Source organism: Atta cephalotes, assembly GCF_000143395.1.
Source record: "Atta cephalotes unplaced genomic scaffold scaffold00052, whole genome shotgun sequence".
Taxonomy (NCBI): Eukaryota; Metazoa; Arthropoda; class Insecta; order Hymenoptera; family Formicidae; genus Atta; species Atta cephalotes.
This window is the reverse complement of record NW_012130116.1, coordinates 1753606-1775849: the sequence shown is the minus strand read 5'-3', so window position 1 is coordinate 1775849 and position 22244 is coordinate 1753606. Positions and strand designations below refer to the sequence as shown.

The following is a 22244-nucleotide window of genomic DNA, read 5'->3' as shown; positions in this document are numbered from 1 at the left end:
CTCATCAATATGATGGATTTTCTAACCTAAATAGTCGTCAACTTTAATGCCGATTCTATAATGAGTCTGTAGTCGAAAGTCATATGCCCGTATTCATAGTCAAATCTTGTACTTAAGATACTCTACGAATTATTTCATTGACTGCTGAGCATCTAAAGATAAATTTAAGGAAGCCTTAAATATAAGGTCTGACCGTCAATACGATTCATGACGAGTCTCATATTAGTGAAGTTGACCAATCAACGTCAGTTGTAAAAGTTGGCTATTGATCAACTTCACTGATAAGACTTAGGACTACTAACGATCGACTCATTGTAGAATCAACATAATATCTCGGTTCATAGAACTCATCTAATGTTTTGTCATACGCTGATTCTATAATGAGTCGGTAATTATAACCTGTATGACTAAGGCTGATTGACCAATTAAGACTAAAACTTTTGACTACCTCATTGTAAAATCAGCATTACAGATTCTATTGTTTCAAGCAAAAACACGTCGAATGAGCCTAATTACATCAAAATCGGAGATGCAGTGCGTATTATAATTACCTTTTTTTGTTTAAAATAATAAAACAGCAGTTTGTTTTTCCAAATAATAGCATAAGATACATTTTTATCGTTGTGTTATCCTTTCGTAAAAATTATTTATCTTTTTTAGATTATAAAATCACTCTAAAATGTTTTTGGCAAGAGTCATTAGAAAATCTGTGGTGGCGGTGAGCCCAGTTAAGCAGAAATGTAAGCTGTATTCACATCATGCACCATCAAGGACAACGATTCATTCTACCATTCCTTTGAGATCCTTGAGATTCTGCAGTGACAGTCCACTCAAGTGTTGGAATTGCGACTATGTGTACAAGTCCGAGTTATTTTGCTCAAAGTGTAAAGTATTGCAAGAATTGCCACAGAACTTGAATTATTTCGATATCATCGGAATCAAAAGGGATTACAATATAGTGAATGAGGAAATTCATAAAAAGTATAGAGAGTTGCAAAAAATGCTGCATCCCGATAAGTTTGGTAACAAATCTGAAGTAAGTATTCATCGAATAAAATTTAGACGATCTTCTCTTAGAAATTTCTTAATTTATTATAATTACAACTTTCTTTTCTTATGTGTAAGTAAAATTTGTTTTAACTGTCAATAGAAAGAAAGGCAAATCTCAGAGAAGTTGTCGTCTCTAATAAATAAGGCTTATAGTACGCTGATGCATCCATTAAAAAGAGGATTGTACATGTTAGAATTAAAAGGTATATCAATACCAGAAGGTACTACCAGCTTGAATCCAGAATTTCTCATAGAGATTATGGAACGTAATGAAGAGATAGAAAACGCAATAGAGGACAAAAATAAAGTTTTGAAGCTGGCCAAAGAATCTAAGGAACTACTCAATAAAATGTCAAAGTAATCTCCATTTTTTATAGCTTTAAATCTGTATTAAAATCGTATTTAGTACTTAATATTGTTTCTATTCTTTTTATTTTAGACAAGTGGCAGAGGCATTCAGTAAAGAAGATATTGAAATAGCAACAAAAATTTTAATAAAAATGAAATATTATGATACCATAGATAATAGATTAAAGAAATTAAAGCATGATCTAGGTATAATAGAATAAATGTATCATTTACTTAGTTGATTTATAAATGTATTGTGTTTACAGATAAATTTTTTTTACATGAAAAATTATAATTTTTTGTTAGCTATATAAAATGTAAAATAATGTTCTTCTGTTATATGTATACTAATGTGTCTGTACATGTATGCATGCATGCATGCATGCATGCGTGTGTGTGTGTGTGTGTGTGTGCGTGTGTGTGTGTGTGTGCGCGCGCGCTTATGTGTTTGTTATATGTACAGATGTTTGCTTAATAGATTTTAGAACTTGTACAATCACATTTTATTGCGTCAATAAATTTATATATTTGTAATAAAGTTACAATCTAGATAAGTATATATAAGAAATATATATTTGTCATATAAAAATATAGAAATCGCTGGTATTATGCGGAAGCAAAAAATGTAAAGAATCAGATCAATAATCGAGCAAATTAAGATGTATTAGTTAACTAATCAAAATATTTATTATTGTATATAAATTTATTATTGTATTGAACGTTACGTGACTACAGGTCACTTCTTCAGCATAAACAATTAACATTATAACTTTTACATTACTGATTTTGATTGTCATCGGATTTTCGCAACAACAAAATATTGATAACCAATCAATTGAAATAATTGACAATTATAATGTAATCAAGAATTGGATATCTACTTTTTCAACTATCAATCAGTATGTACAATGTTCAATTTTTTATGTACAAGGAACTCTAAACCACATCTTTTGCGTTATGTCAAAACTGACATTATATTAGCGATTTAATTGTTCATTCTGAAGAAGTGACCCATAGTTACGAAAGATTCAATTTATATAATAAATATTTTAATTAGTTAATTAATACATTTTAATTTACTCGATCACTAACATGATTCTTTACATTTATTATATAAACATAATCGTGAGAACTTTATATGAGAAAATATCTTATTTATTATTTATTGATATCCTTTATTCTTTAATAATGAGATTAATAATGAGAAAATAAGACTACATAAGAAATACTTAATATATATTTTCGTTCTTTTACTTATTATCTATTTTCCATTGCTCTACCCACTGACATATTCTATCTACATTAACTATCAGCTCATCTGGAGTATCGTTTGTTAGTTCATGCACTATTTCTGGCTCAAATGAATCTTTTGCTTCTTGGACAACAATTTCAAAAATTTCAGCTTCTACATTGCTCTGTAGTTTTTTCTTGTTATAACCTCTTTCTTGTAAACGGTCGTATAAAATAGTATTGTTTGTTCTGAGCACAAACACAATATCAAACCAACTTACAGGGAACAAGTCGGCACTGTGATAGTCCACGATTTGTCCTCCTTTTCTCATCCAATTCTCCATAAGTTTCAGTAACTAGAAAGAGATATTGCAAACAAAAATTTGTATGTTTAATATGTGACCTAGATATAATATAATCTATAGAAAATATTAATTTCAATTTAACCAAACTTGTTGATCAATTTTAAATAATTTAACATTGTATGGATCATCAATAATTCATTTTATTTGTTCATTATATTTAAATAACATATATACTCGTCAACAAAATTATCGAATACATAAATTTATATCAAAATTTTAATTAAAATTATAAATAAATATAACTCCGAAAATGGCAAAAAGTTTTTTAAAAGTTTTTTTTTCATTTTTGAGGGTAAAGTCTATACTTCACGAAACTTTCAATGGATTTTGAATCTATCTTTACTCTTACTTGGCATCTTTTCAAAAATAAGGATGTTTTTTTTTTTAGAAATTTGCATAGTTTGATACACTCTATGGGTGGAGTGAATTTTTTTCGTATAAATTTACCTATGCAATAATTTTGTTGACGAGTGTATTTTATAATTTAAAAAAACTATAAAAATTGTGATTAAAAAAATCAAAATCTAATGTTCATATTACACTAGCAACAGACAATTGCATTATATTTATGTTTTTTGGACTCAATTCTACCAATGTAAAATTAACTTATATAAATCTTGATTTAACTTTCTTTATTTTCTCCAAATTCCAAGAATTTCTTAGATTCAAAATTAAAATAGTCTTAGAATTAGAAAAAAATAAAAAATAAATTGAAAAAACAAATTAAAATTAATCTTATGTTGATAGTGATTAGACCTTGATTAAAAAGGAATTTCTACTCAAACGTTCAAAATGATTCGATGACCACTTCCGATCATTCATTTTCATCAATTATTACTTTGAGGAAGAATTTTAGGCATAGAAATTGTGTTTAGTGATAAGTACATACATTACTATGATTTAGATACAATTTTAATTTATAACGATTATAATTTATAACTTGATTGATTATATTAATTGATATTAACCCAATAGGGATCAAAACTTTTATTTGTTTAATTTCAAAAATATATATTAGCACATACAACTAGTTTGGCTCTTTCCTTTTTTATATTATTTATTAATTTATTGAGTCTTTTTAATTTATTGTTTATTAAAAAGCAACTGTTAGCTAGCATCAATATATCAATTGTACATTTAATTGTGCAATTATGATTATATTTCTTTAACAGCCTAAATATCAAACAACCTGAGTTTAGTATAGGTCACGAGAGTGTCACATGACATGGAACATATTAATGAAATATAACTATGGCTACAAGAATAATTACCGCATCCTCATCCAATACGCTGCATTGTAATTCCTCGTCATACTCCCTCACACATCCAGTCTCAATAGCTACTTTACTGACGTCGATCCAATTTAGTTTAGTTTCTTCCTCCAACAAATGCGCCATCAAACTCTTGCCTACGCCAGGTGTGCCTAAAAAAACATTGACAATAATTAGTAAGGATATCCAGAATTTATACTAAATAACAACAACGCTATCACATACCACATATTAAAATGTTAGGTGCGCTCCTACGCATGTTCATCTTGTACAAATACGAATGTAACAGCAATCAGATTGATGCTAATTTTTTTCTTTCCTTGTTAATGTGATCTTGCGCGATCCTTCCGAGAGTTTATCTGGTTTATATGGTAGAAGGGACAACATATAGTCTATTTTCTGTTCCTGCACTAGACTGTTTTAGAACTCTCTTTCTTGCTTTAAACAAAAATCAAATATATATCTATCTCACTTTAAGTTTCAAAAGTGTACACTAGTTCAGCACAGAAAACAGACCTATATGCCTAATTCACGCAGCATCAAGCAGCAGAGCAGCAACCAATCAGTGAAGCGATATTTACAGTGACGTAAACAATATCGCTAGTTGGTTGCTGCTCGCTGCTTGACGCTTGCTGCGACCAGTATGAATTAAGCATTAGGCAATGGACCCATATTCAGAACGCGCTTACAATGATGTTAGCGCATTAACATGCTATAATTTACGCATATTATAGAATTTCAGAGATAAGTGATACAAATGCTTTGAAGCATTGGACCAATTAGAAGAAAGAATTTTACAAACTGATCAATTAAAAAATACTTCAAAGCATTTGTAGCATCGCGTTGACCTTTAATTCTCTCTCTTATTGTCACATGGGATATTGGCCGATCGCAGTACACTTTCTCGCAGGAGCCATTAACGAGGCAGAAGAAGAATATTCTCTTTATGCCTCCGACACATCAGCAATGTTCGTCGCGCGCAATGAGTATACAGTTTTACCGATGTTTTCACTAAAGATATATTTTCATTGGATATCGCATGTCGCGCGCGAATTCTGAAGAACCCAGGCACTCGCCTGCAGCGGACGCGTCTTCGGTTCGGATACAAATTATATTTTTGAAAGTGTTGCCGACTTTGACTGAGCATTGAAATATACATAGCCATCCCGTGGTTTTGGATAATCTGTTCGTTTGCGTCCTGATACGCGTCCACGCGGCGTGATGATGTCGTAGATGCAGGCGCCCAGTGTCTGGGCGAGCTTCGCCATTTTTGCGGGCTTGCATCATTTTTAGTTTTTGTATTTCTCATAAGGTCGTATTGACTTCCGTTTATTATTTCGGGAGTCATTAACTTTAAAAAAGAAGAAAGAAGCGTGACGAACATCGCGCTAGTTTGCCGGAGCCATTACAGGAGATTTGACATTTCATTAATATAATATGTTTCCATGTCACACGAATCTCTGTGATCTACACCAAATTTTAAGGTTGTTTGATATTGTTATTAAAGAGATATAATCATAAAATAATTTCTGATATCATACGTAAATACATAATTAAATATATGCAATATTAACGTTGATGCTGGCTAACATAATTCCTTTTTAATTAATCAAGGCCTGGTATCAACATTTAATCTTTATTTTTTCATTTTATTCTTTACCTTTTTCTAATTATATATTATATATTTTAATTCTCAATCTAAGAAATTCTTGGAAAAAGTAATCAAAGTTAAATATCAAGATTTAAGTTAATCTTACATTTAGATCCTAGAAAGGTAGAATTAGATCTAAGAAACATAAACACAATGCAATTGTCTGTTACTAGTAATACGAACATTAGACTTTATTCTTAATAATCATAATTTTTGTAGTTTTTAAATCATGAAATATATGTTATTTAACAATGAACAAATAAAACCATCATCAATTATTAATGAGCCATACAACATTAAATTATTTAAAATTGGCTAACAAGTTGAATTAAAATTATGAAATATGTTCTATAGATTATATCATCTAGTCACATGTTAAACATACATTAAATTTTTGTTTGCAGCTCTCTTTCTAGTTAGTAAAACTTATGAGAAGTGGAGAAGTGGATAAGAAAAGGAGAATAAATTGTGGACTATCGCAATGCTGATTTGTTCCCTTGAAATTGGTTTGATATTGTGTTTGTACTTAAAGCAAACGATGCTGCTTTAGACAACCGTCTACATAAAAAACGAAAGACGGAAAGAAAGGCCAAGAACAAATCAGACAGAAATGTTGGAGCTGAAATGTTTGTTATTCAAGAATTTCAAGAATCGTTTAATCCAGAAAAATAATGCAACTAATGAACAATGTTCCGGATACTAATTAATGTAGATAGAGTACTTGAGTGGATGGAGGAATGGAAAAAAAATAATATGTAAAAATAAGAAAGTATATATCAAGTATTTCTTATGTAGACCTATTTTCTCATTATTAATCAGAAGAAAGGATTGATAAACAATAAATAAAATATTATTTTTTCATGTAAAGTTCTCATGACTATGTTTCTCATATATACTTATTGAGGCCAGGAGCACATAAAAAAACGTAAGGCCATAAGACGTAATCAGTAAGGAAATCGTAACATTGGATTCGCTACTGGCATTACTATTTCTACTGTGATTGGTCAATTACGTGTTACGGCCTTATGTTTTGTATGTGCCGTAGGCTTTAGATTGTAATTTTATTACAAATATATAAACTTATCGACAATATACGCAATAAAATGTGATTGTACAAGTTCTAAAATCTATTAAGCAAACATTTGTACATATAACAAACACATAAGCATGCATATGTATGTATGTATGTATATATATATATATATATACTAATATATACATGTGTGTGTGTGTGTGTGTGTGTGTGTGTGTGTGTGTATAATCTCAACTGAAACTATCATTTTCTTATTTGAATAGTTACCTGATGTAAAGGATATGGCGACGGATGAGACCAACCTCCAAATAAAATTAAGCTGTTCCTATAATACAGCATAGTGGCACAAGCTTTAGGCGATGGATAGTTGCCCATAGTGATTGGTCTAACCCATGTCCTTGTGCCTAAATCTAACTGCCATAAATCATTGAATGTTGTCATTGTAGCTGTACAGCCACCAAAAACATACATAGAGTTATCATATATACAAGCAGAATGTGAGTGTCTTTTTCCAATAGTAGATATCCAATGCATAGATGGTAATGAATCCCATAGCAAAGATCCAAAAGCGACAGACTTTTGAAAATGCGCTTCATTATGCTCTATTACATCTAGTTAACAAAAAATATATATTAATATGTGGAATTGATTGATGGGATTGATAGTTCATTTATAGCATATTCATATGTTTAACATGATAAGTATATAAAGAATAATGTAAAAGAAACATACTTTTAGTAGCGCGGTACCATCTTTTACAAACGAGTCTGCACTCTTGGAGATCTTTGTAAGGTGGTATCAAACTTAGGATATACTCCAACAATTCGTCAGGTAGATCATTGATTTTGCATTGCATTTTGCATGGAATAACAATCACAAGCGTACCACGAAAATCGACTGTACTTTATGTAAAAATTTTGGACTTGAAATATCCTCATTTCCACATGGAGATGAAAAAGTTCATTCTTGAAAATACATTTTTTACGAAGGCATTGTTGCACGAATCTTTTTACTTGACGAGTATGTACGCATTTTTTTTGACCGACAATCCTGATAATTTTACAAAACGTACAATTGTAATTCAGAATAGTTTATAAGATAAAGAATATGTAATCCAAATTGAAAAAAAAAACAGGAATATTCTCAAAAATAGCTTTTTGTTGTATCTTATTGCACTGTTTTTTCGTCAACTATCTGTCATGCCACAGATTGACCACGTTCAGTAGTGTTTATCTCAGTTATTTTACAACTGTTGAAAATTCTCTTTGCGATAGGATTATTTTCCTAATTTCCTCTAGACTTCAGATTTAAAGCGGAATTTATAATGCGATCGCAAACTCGTTCTAAAATAATAAAAGCCAATCGGAAATTATAACACCAACTATTAATGCCTCTGATTGGCTGTCACGATCATTCTTTCTATGGGAGCTTCATGGCTTTGGACGACACACATCGGCACGATGTCGGACATAGTAATTTCTAACAATGGGCGCGTTCCGCGCGTTCAAGTTGACAAAGCGGGTAGCCTGCTTGCCGAGAAATGAGAAATTGGTTACTTATAGATCTAACCAATCATATTCAATCGGTAAGCATGCTTAGCCACTTGCTCTTGAACTTCAATGGGTGTTTTAGATGCATCCAGAAGCATGACCGCTCACTCAGCGCTTAGTCAGCTCTTGTACCTACTTGGTTTATATTTTTAGCTCTAATGGAATATGCCAATCAGATGCAAGAGCTCACTGAGCGCTCTGCGCTTCTAGATGCACCCAATGGCTGCGTTCGGCGGACTCAACAGTTGATCGCTCGCTGTTATTGATGTATTTTTCTAGATCTAAAATTTTGATAAAATTTTAATTAGATGATCTAAAAGAATTCACTAATAACAGCGAGCGGCTCACTCAAGTTGCGATCGGATTCAGCAGAAAAAGCAGTTTTATTGTTGTAAAATTCTTGAATATGATTGGTTTATACATTTAGATTTAATAAGAAACTAAGGGTAAGACCAATCATATTACAGAATTTTACAACAGTTGCAAAGCTGTTTTTTTCTACTGATCGCAGCTATTGGCTGCACTTCAAAATTCACTGCCAGCGCTGAAAATAGGTAGAGTATGCGAAGGCGCATACAAAGCCGGTTTTGCAAATTGATTCTTGAAAATTTTTAAAAATATATACATATAATAAAATTATACCTTCACTGCATTGTAGTACACATCGGAGATATCAGAATAAATTTTTATTTTGCCTTTTTCCCTAAAAAAATCGCTCTGTACGAGCCTTCAGGAGCCTTTTCTGATTATAAATATTGCAATTAAAATGCGATTCATCCAGTATTTTAGCAATAATTTTAGCATAAAGAAATTCGTCTTCAACTAGAGGGCTCCATAGTTTCTTTTGTCACTTTTTTGTCGACCCTTAAAATGAATTTTAAAAGGAATGAAATAAAATTTTATTTATTAGAGAAATAAATTAATTTTATAATATTATTTGTTAATAAAATATTTATTAATAAAAATTTGTTAATAAAATTCTAAAGTCAGTAATTTGTTAAGTCCGTAATTTGCAATAATTTTACGGTTATAATTTTACATCTTTATTTATTACATCTTTATTTATTGATAGAACATCTTTCTTATTCATAGATCTGTTTGTTCCTACATTGCACTAAAACGATCTTTCTCGCTTTCAACAAATAATAAATATATACCTATCTCATTTGAAGTTCCAAAAGTGTACACTTGTTCAGTCACGCTAAGCAGATCTTATTATTATTAAAGAAAATAAAAGAAAGTATATACTCTCTGTCATTTAGAAATATATAACTCTGTTATTTGTAAACATATGAATATATGTATAAAACACTTTTGAAATGTGACAGAAGGGACAAAAGATAACCGTTCTCTCTTCCGAGAATCCGAAGTCTCTAATCACGTTCGCGCAAACTACGTGCCCGTGAAGAGCGGCGCTTTATGATCAGTCCGGCTTTTGAAGAAATATGGCGGATGTCGAGGTGAGCGAGTCACGTGGAATACGACAAAATTCTTGTATTACTTCAACGTCGCTGTGTTATTATAATCGATATGTTTTATTGTAGCTAACAAAAGCTTTGAAGGATCTGCCAAATCGAGTTCAGACCGCCAGTAAGAAGGAGCGGCGTGAGATTCTGCAAAATGTCGCCAGCGTATTGTCAAATCCCGGTAAGGAGATCGCGGGAGACACGTATTATTTTTTGATGAGAGATAAAATGACACTTACGTATAATGATGTTATAAAAATATGGGGATAGATTCGTTTTTCGACGATGTTGTTGATTCGTCGCTCTATGATTCATGCATGATTTTGACAAAACTGTCACTCATTTCTTTGGAACGGTCTGGAGTAGTTTATTTACAATATGTCTTTAATTATTTTATCAAATATTTTTCTTTTTTTATCTTAGTTCCCAACTGTTTAAAATCTAGCTGAAAGATTATCATTACAAATTATATGTATGATATGTATGAAAAGTTTGAGAATTCCAGTAATTATTTCGTTAAACATTATTAAAGACATCTAACATATTTTTATAGAAATTATTATGTAATACATGTAACATATTAAAAAAAAAATATTTTATATATTTTAATCAAATAATTTGCTGCAACTTTTAATGGGATTTAAAATATTTCCATTAAGTATTGTCAAAGATATCGCGATATCTTTGACAACTATTTCTGTGAAAATTATGTAATAAATATTTAAAAAATATATTTAATATATTTGAATCAAGTAATAAGTTTGTTGCAATTATATTGTGTTCTATAATTAAGCTTAACTATAATAGCATATAAAAATTTATTTTCTTAAAATAGTATATAGAATATTTTAGAAATGAATATTTTATAACATTGAATTATAATTTTTTATAAATAATTTTTCCACTTTAGAAATTAATTTCATATATATGTTAAATCTTAATAACATGCTTTCTAATAGTTTCTAATAGTCTTTTAATAGCATGTTCAATTAACTGTGAAATAAATAAAAATCTCTTGTTTATCTTTTAGTGAGGAATTCAGATTTATTTAAATTGTTGGACTAATTACAGCTTAAAAATATTAAATATATGAATACAAATTCTTCTTTTCTGATATTCCTGAAATGGATTTGTCATTTTCTTACAAGAAAGTAACAAATAAAATATTCTGGGTATATAATTCGATCGATTCGAGGGAAAAGATATTACGATATGCAACATCTTTACCTAAAAAAATTTTTGTTGACGTCACCAAATTATATCTATTACATACTAGACTACATTGAAAATTATAAATTATTTATATATGAGAACTAGGAATTATTTCTTACAGGCATTAATGACAAAATTGTTAATGGAATCTGTAAGGTGGTATCACTTACTCTACATAGATATAAAGATAGTGCTTCTCAGTCCTACGTGAAAAACTTAATTGTAGAATTAATTAAAAAACAACCAGATGCTACTATCAAACATATGACAACTGTAATTTCGGAGCAAGCTACCTGGCATAAGAATGTGGTTGCAACGTAAGTCGTATTCAAGAATAAATTTTCTATCAGTTATTTACTTACAATAATATTTTTCTAAAATGATTCTTTTAGCTTGAACACTGCTCTAACTGCATATATCGCATTAAAGTGGTCAACTTTACTTATTTTTCATGGATATCATGAACATTTAATTCAAATGGATGAATCTTTAGCAAAGCTCATTGAGGCACAAGCAAATTTATCTGCTGCAGCTTTAGCGTCTGCAGATAAAAAACTTGTTAACAAGGTATATATGTTACTTGCACACGAATGGGAAGCCATTAAAGATATAGAACCTTATGTTGAACATTTAATAAAATTGGAGCTTGGTAATGGTGTAATTATTTTAGCCAGTTTACTTACAAAATATTTAGTTGTTACAAAAAAGAATGATTTGGTGGAGCATTTGAAGGTAAGCGAAACAAGAATATACACACACATACACATAATTTTTTAATAAATTTTATATATTGTGTTTTTTTTTAATTTCAGTCAAATATGATAGATGTTTTTATAAAAGTGACGATTAGTTGTAAGAAGAAACCAGATTTGTATGTAGTCGATGCAGCTGTGCCACTTCTTCGGAGATTGACTCACGAGGAATTCAAAACTCAATTACTTCCCGCTTTACAAAAAGCTATGTTGCGAAATCCAGAAATCATAATCGAATCAGTTGGGCACATTTTAAATGGATTGAGTCTTGACTTGAGTCAATATAGTCAAGAAATAAGTAAAGGATTATTTGCCAATCTACATTCTAAGGAGGATTTGGTCCGAGATGAAGCAGTTGAAGCGTGCCGCAAACTTGCTATACAGTGTTCCGATACGACGGCTGTGGAAATATTGTTATCGTCCATATTTGCAGTATTTCATGGATCGGAGGGTAAACTCACAGTTGCGACACATAAGATATCTGTTCTGCAAGGTGCTGGCAATCTCAGTTACAATGTGGCTTCGGGTAGCAGCGTACAGAAATTAGCCGAAACGGCTTGTGAGCATTTTGTTAAAGTACTCGAGACCGAAGTTCATGAGAAGACACTGATACACGCTCTTGAAATGATGGCACTGTGGTCAAAGAAATTCTCGTCTAATGTACCAAAAATTGTTGTAGATGCTTTTAAAAAGGGTATGGCGGCGAAAACGTCCACTGCTGCAGTGCGTACTGCCTATATCAAGTTATTTTTCTCGATTCCCGCCTCTTCGTATTCTGGCGTGATAGCACCGATTCTTGCGCAGGCAATAACAAGAGCTACTCAGCAATGCGCACAACCAGCGGCGGTAACCGAAGGTCTGGTCGCTTCGTATTTGCTACTCAAATTCGTATTAGCTGACCAAGTGGAGAATGACAAACAGAGCGTGCTGTGGAATGCGATAGACGAGCAAATATTCTTTTCCGAAAAATTTCTGTCGACATGCAGCGACGATATTTTGTACCATCTTATGTTACTCTGTGAACGTCTTATCACTGAATTCTCCGATAAATTGAACGAGAAAGCTCTAACTGGGATTCATCGAGCGATCGTGTCTTGCTCCACTGCCCCAAATTCTGCGACAAGACAACGGTGTTCTCCGTTAGTCAAGAAAATTATGACCGGTTTGAGCACGTATGGACCAGCGCAGGCGTTGTTAACAGAGTTTAACAAATTTTTGGAAAATGTTAAAATCAAGTCAGAATCGGATAAAGAAAATAAAGAAGATACCTCAATGGGAGAGATTACTGGCAGGTGTCTCGCTGATGGATTATTTGCCATATGCTCAGGTTCCTTCTTATTCGAAGCACATACCTATCAAATGACCAGAGATGCTCTGCTTCCATCTCATCACCCGGCACTGCTCAAAGCTGTACCAAATTTATGGTTTAAAATTGCCAAGAATTACAAACTCGTACCAAAGGATTTCTTACGTACCTACAGCAATGAAGTAAGGAAGATGTTAATCCAGAATTATAAACCGGTGCCGAACTATGAAAATGCACTTATAAAAATCGTATCACTTGCACCGGACGCTTTTCTACCTGCTCTAGTGTCGAACGTTACGAGCAAACTTGACGATCCAGAGATCTTACGAGTTACCAAGGACGAATATTTCACGTATCTTACTCCCGAGGGAGAGCTTTACGATAAGAGCGTATTGCCTGTTAATGATGAGAATGATATCCTTAGTTCTATGAATATGAAAAGAGAAAGTAAAGTTTACTCATTCAAAGAACAGCAAGAGGAGCTTCAACTACGGCGCGAGTTGTATGAGAAACGAAAGAGAGAAGGCAAGATAAAGGAACCAAAGTTGACGCCTAAACAAGAAGAAACTATAAAGGCACAAATTGCGAAAGAGAATGGTATTCGCAAGAGATTAACCGAATTGAAAGCTAAGATAGATAACACTGTGTCCCTAGTAGCATGCTCGGTACGCGGCAATCAGCAAGAGTTATCTTTGTACTTAAAGGATCTTCTACCAACTATTTTGAAGAATCTAAGTTCTCCATTGGCAGCACCCGAGATGTCGGAGCTTTATGTATCTCTTCGTCAAACAGTGACAATAGATAATAGTGCGATTCTAGGTGACCTTATTGCTCACGTTACGCTGCGACAGTTGCAACCGCAGTGCGACTTGGACCAATCTTGGGAAGAAGAAAATTTAGATGTGGCGGTTAAAAGAACGTTGAATCTTATACATGCAGTGACGATCAAGAAGAAGGAATTGTTCACAGCGCCTGCATTCTGTTACGTTTTTCCCTTTATAAGGAAGACTTTGACATCATATAAGGATGAGGGGATGATCGTACAAGGACTGCAATTGATTCAAGAACATGCTAGACAAAGAGGCAGCACCGATTTGAAAGATCTCAGGCATCCTAGACTTTTACCACGCAAGCAAATGTTCGATTTGCTTATTGAACTTATGGAGACCACCACGAGCCGAGTGCAGTCTCATGCGGTAGCGACTTTGCTAGATGTCGCACAATCTGGCAGCGGTCAACCGGGTACGGCAATCGCCACTAGCGAGGACATAGACTCGTTGATTGGCGCATTACAGAATTCGTTGTCGACCGTGAGAGACGCGGCTCTTAGAGGACTGACGGTGATACGACAGGCCTTCCCATCTCAAAAGGAGGATCAGGATCAGTTCAATAGACTCACAAGGAGAGTATGGATCGCTCAGTTTGACGTAAACGACGAAAATAAGATCCTCGCTAATGAATTGTGGAACGCGGCTGACTTTACCGCACAAGCGGAGATCCTCTGCGAAGAACTGATCCAGGATATCGCTCATCCAGTCGAACCGGTGCAACAAGCGGCCGCACACGCGCTAGCCCAGAGCTTGGCCAACGTGCCGCATTTAACGCCAACTGTGTTAGATAATCTGTTACAATTGTATCAGGAGAAACTGGCTATGATCCCACCAAAGTTGAACGATTTTGGTCGAGTTATCGAACAGCCGATCGACACGTGGGGTCCTCGGCGTGGAGTAGCGCTCGCTCTCGCTCAAATAGCGCCGCTTCTCACCGCCGACACGGTGCATCGACTTATCCAATTTTTCGTTCTAACTGGGCTCGGTGATCGAAATCAATCCGTACGCACTGAGATGCTTACAGCTGCCGTCGCAGCAGTCGACCTTCACGGCAGTGCGAACATTACGTCGCTGCTACCAGTTTTCGAAAACTTCATGGATAAGGCTCCAAAGATTGGCAGTTTCGACTCGATCAAGCAATCGGTGGTGATCCTCATGGGGTCCCTGGCAAGACATTTGGACAAAAACGATCCGCGAATCAAGCCCATTGTGATGCGCCTCATTGCGGCGCTTTCTACGCCATCGCAGCAAGTGCAGGAAGCCGTAGCCAATTGTCTGCCACATCTGACGGACGCCATTAAAGAAGACGCACCGAAAATTGTAGACAATCTAATGGATCAGTTGCTGAAATCAGACAAGTATGGAGAGCGTAAAGGTGCAGCATACGGATTGGCAGGGCTTATCAAAGGTATGGGAATTCTCGCATTGAAGCAATTGGACATCATGAGCAAACTAACTCACGCTATCCAAGACAAAAAGAACTACAGGCATCGGGAAGGTGCATTATTTGCATTCGAGATGCTATGTACAATGCTCGGAAGATTATTCGAGCCTTATATCGTTCACGTACTGCCACACTTGCTGTTGTGCTTCGGCGATTCGAGTCAATATGTGAGAACCGCTACTGATGACACTGCCAGAGTAGTTATGAGCAAACTTTCTGCTCATGGCGTCAAACTCGTTTTGCCAAGTCTACTGGCGGCTCTGGAAGAAGATTCATGGAGAACAAAAACAGGTAATGAAATGCAATCATTTATTCTGTTAATAATTAAGTAAACTAATAATTAAGTAAACTAAAAACATTTTTGTACTGTGAATTTTAATTTCATGCAACTAGATTTCATTAGTCTTCCTTTTTCTATTTTGATACATGAGACTTTGTCAATAATAATGCTAGTCTTGGCTTTCAACAAAAAGAAATTTTATATGGATTTTGACTTTCTTCTTTTATTATAATTACCATTTTTAAGGAAGAAGTTGAAACTTCTTTTCCAATTTTTATAGAACTTATATGGAAATATTCCAACTGAGTTTTGCTTTTAAATTTATTATTTAAAAGTTTCTTATTTTTCAAGAGCGAAGTATAGCGATTTATTTATCCCCAATTATCTTGAAATTAAATTTATATTTTGTTTTTTTTCCTATTATAGTTCAATATTTTCTTACGTAATATCATATATGTGGATTGATAATTCCAGGAATTGAACTCATAATCTGTTGCTTGACAATCGAATGATTTGATATTGAGCTATTCAACATTCCAAAATTACTATTATTGCTCGTATTTAAAATACATTTGTTTTGGAAAACAACATTATTTAATTTAAAAGTAAAGAATAATTATACTGAGATTTAAAATTCATGTATCTCATTTTTAGGATCTGTCGAGTTACTTGGTGCTATGGCGTATTGTGCACCAAAACAGTTAAGCAGCTGCTTGCCGAGTATCGTCCCAAAATTGATAGAAGTACTCAGCGATTCTCACACAAAAGTACAAGAAGCCGGCGCAGAAGCACTCAAGGTCATCGGAAGCGTCATCCGCAATCCGGAGATTCAAGCTATTGTGCCTGTGTTGCTAAAAGCGCTACAGGATCCTTCACATAAAACCGCCACTTGCTTGCAAACATTACTGGATACGCAATTTGTACATTTTATTGATGCTCCATCGCTAGCTTTGATCATGCCTGTTGTGCAACGCGCGTTTCTCGATCGTTCAACAGAAACCAGAAAGATGGCCGCGCAAATTATTGGCAATATGTACTCCTTAACAGATCAGAAAGATCTGACTCCATATCTGCCGACTATTATTCCAGGTCTGAAAACAAGTTTACTTGATCCAGTACCCGAAGTACGTAGTGTATCAGCAAGAGCGCTGGGTGCAATGGTACGAGGAATGGGCGAGTCTAGCTTCGAAGATCTATTACCTTGGTTGATGCAAACACTGACTTCCGAAACTAGTAGTGTCGACAGATCCGGAGCTGCCCAAGGTCTCTCCGAAGTGGTGCGCGGATTAGGAGTCGAGAAACTTCACAAACTTATGCCTGAGATCATTAGTACCGCAGAGAGAACTGATATCGCTCCCCATGTGAAGGATGGATACATTATGATGTTCATATACATGCCAAGTGCATTCACCACAGAATTCACTCCATATATTGGACAAATAATCAATCCTATATTGAAGGCATTGGCCGACGAGAATGAATACGTGCGGGAAACTGCATTAAGGGCAGGACAACGTATCGTTACACTTTATGCTGATTCGGCTATAATGCTATTATTACCGGAACTGGAGAAGGGTCTCTTCGACGATAATTGGCGTATCCGATATTCATCTGTGCAACTATTGGGCGATCTACTTTACAGGATCTCTGGTGTATCAGGCAAGATGTCAACCGAGACCGCGAGCGAAGATGATAACTTCGGTACAGAACAATCACATTATGCTATTATAAACGCTTTGGGTGCGGAGAGGCGAAATCGTGTTTTGGCCGGACTATACATGGGACGATCGGACGTGGCTCTTATGGTCCGTCAAGCAGCTCTCCATGTTTGGAAGGTAGTGGTAACGAATACACCGAGAACGCTGCGAGAAATATTACCAACGCTGTTTACTCTTTTGTTGGGATGTTTGGCGAGCACGAGTTACGACAAAAGACAGGTAGCCGCTCGGACATTGGGCGATCTCGTTCGGAAATTGGGAGAACGAGTATTGCCAGAAATCATACCGATTTTGGAAAAAGGTTTACAGAGTGACCAAGCCGATCAACGTCAAGGAGTATGCATAGGTCTATCGGAAATCATGGCGAGCACCAACAAAGATATGGTCCTTACCTTCGTCATCAGCCTCGTGCCAACGGTGAGGTAAGTATAATCATCTTTAAAACGATAACAACCAAACGTATGATCAGACATTTAGATAAGGAGATCGTAATCCTGTTTTAGAAAAGCACTGTGCGATCCATTGCCGGAGGTTCGACAAGCTGCTGCCAAAACTTTCGACGGTTTGCATTCCACGGTGGGTGTTCGCGCCCTCGATGATATATTGCCGGCAATGTTGACGCAATTGAACTCGCCTGACCATGCAGAGGCAGAGAACACTTTGGACGGTTTACGTCAAGTGATGGCGATCAAGTCGCGCGTTGTATTGCCGTATCTAGTCCCACAATTAGCCTCGCCGCCGGTTAATACGAAAGCACTGTCGATACTGGCCAGTGTGGCAGGTGAAGCATTGACAAGATTCCTCCATAGGATTTTACCAGCATTACTCACTGCTCTTTCTAGTGCGCAAGGAACGACAAACGAACTGCAAGAGTTAGAGTATTGTCAGGCTGTTGTTCTTTCCGTCACCGATGAAGTAGGCGTCAGGACCGTGATGGATCAATTAATGGAAGCCACAAGAGCGGAAGATCTCTCGAAACGGCGGAGCGCCGCGACATTACTTTGTGCATTCTGTCGTGACACTCGCGCTGATTATAGCCAGTATGTCCCGCAATTGCTTAGAGGTTTAATTCACTTATTCACCGATGAAGACAGGGATGTGTTACAGATGAGTTGGGAGGCACTTACAGCCGTCACGAAGGTAAACATACAGATTGAAATGAAATGATAACTCGAACATTAAAATTAATATAACATATACAAGAATATGTTAAAAAATGAAAAATGTTAAAAATAAAAATTATATTATAATAATTCATTCTTAAAATAATATTAATTTTTAATTGCTCTTTCAATTGTTTTACTTCTTACAGACTCTTTCATCTGATCAGCAAATAGCGCACGTACAGGACATTAGACAAGCCGTTCGATTTGCGGTATCTGATTTAAAAGGTCAAGAATTATTACCCGGATTTTGTCTTCCCAAGGGAATCACACCGATTTTACCGATCTTCAGAGAGGCAATATTGAATGGTTTGCCGGAAGCAAAGGAACATGCAGCTCAAGGATTGGGAGAAGTTATAAGATTGTCCAGCGCGGCCGCGTTGCAACCGAGCGTCGTACACATTACCGGTCCGCTTATTCGAATTCTTGGCGACCGTTTTAATTGGAGTGTTAAGGCAGCCGTTCTCGAGACGCTTGCTATATTACTTGGGAAGGTTTGTATGATTAAACATAATTTTTGTCATTACTAAGATTTTACATCTCATATTATGTGGTTTGCAAATGAAACAGAGAATATAATACATTGTCTTTTAACATTCTAGTAAAGGTTCTTCTGATTCGAAGTTATTGATTTACCTTGCTTATAGGTTGGCGTTATGCTAAAACAATTCTTGCCGCAATTGCAAACTACATTCTTAAGAGCTTTGAACGATAGTAATCGGCAGGTCAGATTGAAAGCAGCTTATGCTCTTAGCAATCTGATTGTCATCCATACACGTGTCGATCCTTTATTCACTGAACTTCACACTGGTATCAAAACAGGAGATGATCCAGCGATAAGGTAATTCCAATTTGTGGATACATCTTTCGAGTATTGAAATGTTTTGCAAGAATTTATAATATTATTCGAAATACAGGGAAACAATGCTACAAGCTCTCAGAGGTGTACTGACCCCGGCTGGCGACAAAATGACTGATCCTATGAAGAAACAGGTATTTGCAACGCTCAGCAGCATGCTTGGTCATTCAGAGGATATAACGAGGAATGCAGTCGCTGGTTGTTTTGGCGCTCTTTTGCGATGGTTATCTCCGGAGCAATTAGCGATTGCATTTAATGATCATCTCTTATGTAAGTTCACGAAGAATATAATGTAATTTAAATTGACAATAATTATTTATAATAATTATTAATATATTGATTGATATTCGATTAGGTAACGATGTTAATGCCGACTGGGTGCTCAGGCATGGACGTTCAGCTGCGCTTTTCGTAACGCTAAAGGAATCACCTGATACAGTATACAATCCTAAAGAGAAGGATCGTGTTTGCACAGTGATACTTTCCTATTTGGCTGCTGACAGAGTACAGATTGTCATGAACGGCGTACGAGCGTGTGGATATCTATTTCAGTATCTTATGAACGAATCGCAATCAATACCACAGCAAATTTTGTCGCCTTTTGTGAGGGTAAGTTCGAAAAGAATGTTATATCTATATGTACAGGACTCAATAAATAAATTGCTGGTAATGATATCTAAAAAGACACGTAACATGAAATATTTAACATAATAATCTAAATTATATCTTATAATATTAAATCAATATCACTGTAACTTTTAGTCGATGAATAATAACAGTAACGACGTGAAGCAACTACTCGCCCGAGTTTGCATTCATCTCGCGCGTAACATACCACCTGAAAATATGTCACCTGAACTGCTCAGAGCGCTTTTGCCAATGTTGGTAAACGGTACGAAAGAGAAGAACGGATATGTTAAAGCGAACAGCGAGCTCGCACTTATCGCGGTGCTTCGGTTGAGACAAGGCGAAGAAGAACACCAGGTTAGTTGTTATTTTCTAATCGATACAAAACTTATTTAATTTTTTTTTAAGTGATTGTCTTTCTTATATATAATTATTTTTTCATGTAAAATGTTAATAATATATAAGTGTTAATAATAGTTTTGTCCATCTTCTTTCAGCGTTGCATGGCTTTCTTGGATGCTGGCGCAAAAGAGTCTTTATCCGATGTGGTCAGCAAAGTGTTGCGTAAAGTTCTCTCTCAACCGGAGGGCAAAATAGAGGAATTAGATGATACGTTACTCACGTGAGAGATATTGTACTTCCCGGGGCTTATTACGCACTATACCCGTTTCAATAATCGTATTACCCATTATTCGCCCGACCCCTATAAAGAAGAGAATTATCGTTCATGTATCTGCATTATGAACAAACTAGCTCGTTTAACATTGTATCTCGATAAACAATTAAAAAGCGTGAAGCGGAACTGTCGCTCAATGGCGTTCAAGTTACTTAAACTAAGATGTCCTGAATATATCAAACGATTCGAACCAGAATTGTACATACTTTTACGAAAGATGTTTTCTATTTCGATTCATATAACGGTTGCTTGACATCTAACGTTCTCAATGTCGATAATCGCACCAGCGTTTTCCCACTTAAAAAATCATAGGTGACAGTCTGTATCTTATCGAGATTTCTTTTGAAAAAGAAACAAGATTTATTATTTAAGTTCTTACGTTTTGTTCATAATCGCATTTATGTTAATCATTATGAAGTTTTTTATAGACTTAACGTATTATGTATACGTTATATAAAAAATTAATTTTTTCATTTATTGTAAGAAAAAAATATTTGAAAATCTACACGATTAACTTGTAGAATTATGAAGCCAGCTCACAATAATTCGCTCATATAACTACAAGGCTGTATAGGAAACGCTCGCTTGCTTCTGTTAGATTTATTTATTTTGTTTGCACTTTCTGTACTTTTGCAGATGTATAAACTCGTTTACGTATTAGCAGAAGTGGTACCATTTGCTTTAAGGGTATAGTTGCGTATTTAAATTCTTTTAATATATATAGTCGATATTAAGAAAGAACGAAGAGTGCAAGATTAAGCCAAACGATGGGGACCTTTTTAGTTAAAGGTGTTCTCTTGAGAATTGATTGTTAATATAAATTATTTTTAACATCTCATTTTTTTATACAGATAATTTTTCTATATTATTGCCTTTATAGAAAAAAATGTGACGAAGCGTAGTAGTAATAAAGAGATGTCTTAAAAATTATAGAGAAAGAAATATAAAGGATAATATAAAAAAATATGTAATAGTGATTGAAATTGAATATATATTATCATTTCTATACCAGCGACATTGTTACTCGTACAAATATTTGAAAGAATTGTATGTAACAAAGGTAATTCTTCGGTAAAAATATCTACTCACAGAACTCTAACAATAATATTACATCAATATTATAATTTCTAATATAACAATATAAATGTAATGTAATACATGTTGTATATAACAATTACGTTGTTAAGTAGAAAATTATAACATTGATATAATGTTATTGTTAGTTTGTGTAGATAATAAATCAATATTAAATTTCGACGCTCGATACAAATCGAGCTAGCTAATCGTTTTAACAAATTTCCATTTTTCTTACCTAGTCCTGAAAAAAAAACAATTATTCTGGAAGAATCCCCCCGAGATGTGATTGTAAAAGATGCAAGTAACGCAAAAACTTATTGAGAAAATTTACAATGT

General features: G+C 34.6%; 4 protein-coding genes across 4 annotated transcripts; 2 read left to right on the top strand and 2 right to left on the bottom strand.

Annotated features, from left to right (window-relative positions):
* The first annotated feature begins 679 nt into the window (after positions 1 to 679).
* Positions 680 to 1619, top strand: LOC105623082 (iron-sulfur cluster co-chaperone protein HscB, mitochondrial). The gene is made up of 3 exons (XM_012204482.1): positions 680 to 1036; positions 1151 to 1407; positions 1490 to 1619. The coding sequence occupies exons 1-3, from the start codon at positions 680 to 682 to the stop codon at positions 1617 to 1619; spliced, it is 744 nt and encodes a 247-aa protein (XP_012059872.1).
* A 937-nt stretch (positions 1620 to 2556) lies between these two features.
* On the bottom strand, positions 2557 to 4529 carry LOC105623081 (adenylate kinase isoenzyme 6-like). The gene is made up of 3 exons (XM_012204481.1): positions 4490 to 4529; positions 4265 to 4416; positions 2557 to 2984 (listed from the first exon to the last, which is right to left on the bottom strand). Exons 1-3 carry the CDS (start codon positions 4527 to 4529, stop codon positions 2649 to 2651), a joined length of 528 nt encoding a protein of 175 aa, XP_012059871.1. The 3' UTR covers positions 2557 to 2648.
* Positions 4530 to 4803: 274 nt separating this feature from the next.
* Positions 4804 to 7804, bottom strand: LOC105623098 (F-box only protein 42-like). Its single transcript, XM_012204498.1, has 3 exons — positions 7681 to 7804; positions 7216 to 7559; positions 4804 to 4896 (listed from the first exon to the last, which is right to left on the bottom strand). The coding sequence occupies exons 1-3, from the start codon at positions 7802 to 7804 to the stop codon at positions 4804 to 4806; spliced, it is 561 nt and encodes a 186-aa protein (XP_012059888.1).
* A 2139-nt stretch (positions 7805 to 9943) lies between these two features.
* Positions 9944 to 20781, top strand: LOC105623079 (translational activator GCN1). Its single transcript, XM_012204480.1, has 13 exons — positions 9944 to 9958; positions 10043 to 10145; positions 11298 to 11493; positions 11569 to 11908; positions 11989 to 15799; positions 16443 to 17928; positions 18010 to 18646; positions 18819 to 19163; positions 19317 to 19510; positions 19587 to 19798; positions 19884 to 20137; positions 20291 to 20512; positions 20653 to 20781. Exons 1-13 carry the CDS (start codon positions 9944 to 9946, stop codon positions 20779 to 20781), a joined length of 7944 nt encoding a protein of 2647 aa, XP_012059870.1.
* Positions 20782 to 22244: the final 1463 nt, after the last annotated feature.